The sequence below is a fragment of the Fukomys damarensis genome, unplaced genomic scaffold (genome assembly GCF_012274545.1).
Source record: "Fukomys damarensis isolate Sample0158 unplaced genomic scaffold, DMR_v1.0_HiC HiC_scaffold_17, whole genome shotgun sequence".
NCBI classification, from domain to species: domain Eukaryota; kingdom Metazoa; phylum Chordata; class Mammalia; order Rodentia; family Bathyergidae; genus Fukomys; species Fukomys damarensis.
In genome coordinates, this window is record NW_022900929.1 from 58,935,834 (window position 1) to 58,940,970 (window position 5,137).

General features: G+C 50.4%; 1 protein-coding gene across 1 annotated transcript in view; it reads right to left on the minus strand.

Annotated features, from left to right (window-relative positions):
• Positions 1-1,835: 1,835 nt before the first annotated feature.
• The window catches only part of Nkx2-1 (NK2 homeobox 1), a 6,211-nt gene continuing 2,909 nt past the window's right edge, over positions 1,836-5,137 (minus strand). Inside the window, exons 4-6 of the mRNA XM_010632724.1 lie at positions 4,749-4,773; positions 3,084-3,173; positions 1,836-2,474 (exon numbers count right to left, since the gene is read on the minus strand). Of these exons, the coding sequence (XP_010631026.1) occupies positions 1,836-2,474; positions 3,084-3,173; positions 4,749-4,773 (754 nt within the window). The remainder of the gene's footprint in view (positions 2,475-3,083; positions 3,174-4,748; positions 4,774-5,137) is intronic.

Below are 5,137 nucleotides of genomic sequence, written 5' to 3' on the forward strand. Positions count from 1 at the left end.
TTTTTTTTTTTTTTGGTTGTCTTTTGAGACAGGATCTGCTATATAATTCAGGCTGGCCTTACACTCACCATGTAGCTCAGGCTGGCTTCAAACTCATGGTGATCCTCCTACCTCAGCCTCCCAAGTGCTGGTATCACAGGCCTGCACCACCATACCTGGCCCAAATTTCTGAGTCTGTTCTTCCTCCATTCCCTTAAGACTCAGCAAAGTTCATAAACACAACTGCATAGGGTAAGTGAAGGCTCATGCCACCCCTTCAATAAAACATACTTTCCTCCCTCCACTTGGAAGGCCAAGCTTTCAGAAAGGGTGACTGGAGACAGGTCTCTCCTCCCAAGGTCACTCACCCAGGAGACACTAGCAAACTTTCTACGCTCCCAGTTGAGGCATACTCTCAAACTGGACCTCACAGAGGGTGGCTGGAAGCCCCAGGAACACAACTGCACAAGGAAACATACACCAACCAGCCAGGAAGACAAGGCAGCACCCTGCATCTCCTAACTAACTGGTGAGCAGGAAAAACTTCCTCCAATACCCGTGTGGCACTTTTTTTCCATTTATAAAGAAAGCCTTGTTTGAAACAAACAAGCCAGCAAAGCCTTTACGAATTGTATCATTTCAGATTCACATTTCCCAACGGGCTTCCTAGTTCTTCACAAATAAAATCGCCAGCTCACTCTGCTTCCTCACTTTAATAATTGGAGGGTGGGGGTTGGGAGGGGGAGCTATATCTAGAGAGACTGTAGACATCCGATCAGAATTCAAGACAGCTTCTCACAATTCTTCTTGTTTATAGAAAATGAATGTCTGCCTGGCTTGCTTTAGTTCGGCGAAGGGGGTCAGTCTTTATCAGCGCAGTTCACACACATTCTGGATTTTTTTTCCCTTATCTTAAATTGGCCCACTTTTAAGATAAAGACATAATAGAAAAAGCATCGACCTTACCTGGTCCCTAATGAGGTGGAAGTCAGAAAACCTCGCTCTCATTTCCTCTTATCTCGGATCGCCCAGCCTGAGAAGAGACTCGCTCTACCTCGCGTGCACTTCTCCTAGAGAGGTCAGCCCCTGGCGAGGCCGGGATGCGGCGGAGTGAAGCGCGCTCGGAGCGCCCGCGGCCTCCAAAGTCTGAGAAGTCTTCCGAGAGAGACTTCGGTGCCAGATCCGAGCACTGCCACTAGAGCTCCCTGGCCCCAGCCCAGGAGGATCTGAAGTCCCTCGGAAAGCTCCCATCAAGTCTTTCCCTAGCGACGGCCAAGCCCTAAGCAGTGGGGAAAGCTGCCTCCTGCGAGGGCCTGGGACAGGAGCGCTGGCCTCGCTGGTCCCCAGGACCAAGTGCCCGAGAGCTTCTTGAGGAGTGGGCCCTGGCCTGGACTGGATTTCGCTCAGAGTCCCCAGGCTGCTCTGACATTCCTGCCCTCGCCAGCCTCCCAGCCTTGAGGATCCCAGCCTGTGCCCCCGCGGTGGCAGCAGGATTCCACCCCCCTTCCCTGTGCAGGGCATCTCGGTCCTGCTCTTCTCGCCTCCCCCGAGCCTAGCCCAGTCCACGGCCCTGCCAGCTGAGAGGGCTGCTTTCCTTCCTCCCTGGACCACAGCTTGGGGTTCCCAGGCTGGGGCAGGGGTGGGGAGCTGCTTTCGGATGCTAAACACCAAACAAGCCAAGCCTGGGGTTTCAGGCCCTGAAGCCACTAGAGCGGCTCTCCAGGGCTCTCGAGAAAGTCCTCCTGTTTACAAGGCAGTGTGGGGGTGGGGTGAGGGAGAGGAAGGAAGAGGGGGTGGGATGCTGTTTGCAAAATCTCCCTTACTCCCGGAGGCGTCGGGGGCCAGGGTGGGGTGAGCTACTTTGGAGGGGGCAAAGTTTCTCGGGATCGCAGGATGAACGGTTCTGCCCGCTCATGTGAGGAAGGGTTCTGCTCTTCCAGCCCCTGAGCGACTGGAACATCCAGAATGCTGATTTCTCCTCCAGAGGAGCCAGAATAGACCAGGGCTGGGGGTCGATGGAGATCTAAGATAAGGGACGCCAGGAAAGGACAGCACTGGCTTCCCAGAGGCTGCTGGGGCTCTGTGGGCAGAGGGTGTCCCCAAGCTGCGAGATGAGCACCCTGGTGTTTATCTAAAAGACGCTTCTGACCGCGGCCTACGGGCTGCTTCCCCAAGCTGCGACAAGTTCCCCAGCCTGGAGCTGGTGTGGTGGACTCCAAGTGATTGATGGGAGAAAAGGCCAAGGCCCTGTTTATCTCAGTCCCATCCTCAGACCCGAGCCCGAATTCACCTTTTCCCGGGACAAGTAAACAGACTTCAAACTGAGCCGGCGGTGGAAGGAGAATGTGTTTGATAGAAAGTCCACCCAGCACAGGGGCGACAAAGTTTAGACTACCACTCAGCACAGCGTAACTGTGACTCGCAGGCACAGCGGGGAAGGGGTAGCCCGAGGGCCGAAGGCCTGCTCCGCCGGCCCCACGGCTTCCAGGCTTGTGCTGGCCTTGGGAGGTTAGAGCTAATCTCCCACCTCACAGAATTGGGGTCCTAGAGCCAAACAGCAGCTGCAGTACCCGCCTCCCCTACCCAGCCCCCTCCCAGGCCACCTGCACTCCTTGCCCCAGAACGACCAATCGCTACCCTTTCTAACACACATGCCCAAACTTTCTGGGTTTCGTGCGTTTCTCAATCAGCACATTCACTAGACCCAACCAACCACCCTTTCAGAATCTCCAGGTCCCTTCAAGATATTGGAAACTAGATCTCAGTAGCCAGGCCTGGTTTCTGTGGGGAGAAATTCCTTCCTCGCCTCTAATCCTAAATTATCACTAGAGAGGAGCCCCCTGGAAGTCCAGGAAGAGCACTTGTAGGTGAGGCCAAGGACATGGCCAATCTATTTCCCACGGAAATGGTGGAGGAGTTAGAAACAGAATGAAATGGAAAGGAGAGGAAGAGAAAGGGAGGCAAGAAAGAAAAAAGAAAGTTGAAAGTCTAGGTGAGAAGTGAGCACAAGCCAAACAGGAATCAGCCTCCCAAATAAACCTTCCAGGTCTGGAAGGAAAGTGCTGGGAGGGGTGCCTGTCTGAAACCCACTAGGCTGCCTGCACTTTGTAGGTTTTGGGGAGTAGCAGGGAAAAGACCATCCAAAGTTCTGATTTTTCTTTCTGTCCGCAGCCGCTCCTTCCATTGCTGCCACCCTTCACCCCTCAAAGCAGCCTTAATGGTTCCTCAACACGTTTATCTGAGAGCCGAGACCAGGAAAGTAGAAATTATAAGAAAAGCAGTAAAACATATTTTTGCTGGGATGGGAAGGAGGTAGAGAGTTGAGACCAAGAGAAAGATGCCCTGTTGTAAAGATCGAGGAGCCCAGAGGTGGAAAGCATTGGAACAAAATGTGAAACAACAGCCCAAAGCCCTATAGCAGGCATCCTCAGTCCAGCCACCGAGCCCAATGTGGACACCCAAGCCACAGCCGCTGGGGATGGGGGTCTGGATCCCTGAGCACAGTTTGCTGTTTTCGAAATAAAACTCACCGAGACTTCAATTTGAAAAACTGCCACTCACCAAATTCTAACTGTGAAGGAGCTTGGCTGTAGATTAGAAATAATGGGTTTGACGTTCAAGCCTATGGAAGGAACTCATGTACTGAAATACTAACTCATTCAGTGTCATCTCAAACAGATGTCCTAGCTCACTGCTGTTAAATGATCCCTTGGCTGCTGTTTAAGATCACAGTAGGTAGTTTCCAGGTATCTAAAAAGCAGAACCTGACTCTGAAAATGAGTCCCATGGTCTTTTTTCCTTCCTTTCTCTCTGGGTCCTGCTAAAGGTAGTTCAGCTTTGCTCTTCTCTAGTCTCAGGATTGCTTATGATTTGGTTCCACTCAGTCCCAAAGAAGAAGATTCCCTTTACCCATGAGACAGAAACTCTGAACCTGGCCTCCTTATCTGGTTCAGAATCCTTTGAGCTCAGACCTAAACAATTCAGATCCCATTAGCCCAAAGATGAGTTCCCCCAAAAAGCCATTTAAAGCCAAATCAAAATCAAACAAAAAGATGTTTTTAATCAGAAAAAGAACCTTTTAAATTTGTATAATTTATTAGAAGCTTCTTAGGAACTATATTTAAGCCAAATATCTACATAAGTTACAACAGAAAAAGACTGACGTGGCAAATACCAAAACTGCCAAATAATATACACAAATTTGTCAATGCCCATTTAAAAAAAATGTGAGGGGCTGGGGATAGGGAGTGTTTTTTTTTTCTTTTTTACAACAAAATGTACAGATTGCTAAAAACTAGGCATTTAATCCAACTTTTGACAGCATTTTACAGCTACAAGTTCACATCAAACATAAAACAATTTTTCTAGGGGGGTATGGCTGGGCGGAACCTGCACTGCCAGAGGTCACCTGGGAAGGGGCACTTCCTTTGTGTCACTGACAAGTGGGTTACGTCGAGGAATCTTCCCTCTCCCCAGCTCCCTTCCTCCCTTCTTAGAAAAGAGAGAGAGGGGCAGAGAGGGAGGGAGAGAGGGGAAGAGAGAGAGAGAGAGAGAGAGTGAGGGAGAGAGAGGAAGAGAGAGAGAGAGAGAGAGAGAGAGAGAGAGAGAGAGAGAGAGAGAATATTCTGGTATTTACAAGCGAGTCCTCTTTGCTGGAAAAGTGTACCAAGAGTGAAGTTTGAGGTCTTTGGAGTCCAGAGCCAGACAGTGCAGAGCCCTCTCCAAACTGTGCCCCAGCATGGGAAACCTCTTTGAATCACCAAAAAGACACCCCCACAGCTGTTCTTTCTATGTCTTTCTAGGTTTAAAGACTCCGTAAGGAATTGAATTGGCTTGGCTGGTTTTATTTTCTTTTTTTAAAAAAAATCCACAAATTTTAGAAAGAAAAAAAAAAACAAAAGAAAGAAAGACGTCCAGCAGTTTGGCCTTTGTGTAGTATTCCTTGGTCTAAACGCGGACAGGTTCTTAAGAAAAGTCAAAGCGCTTGGAGCAGCGGCTGAACGGTGGTCTTTGTGGCGGGTAGAGGGGAAGTGGTGAGGCAGCGCTCTGGGCTAGGGCCGGCCTCGAGTTCTCTCACCAGGTCCGACCATATAGCAAGGTGGAGCAGGACATGGTACCGTAGTCCGAGCCCGAGGAGTTCAGGTGAGACAGGCTGGAG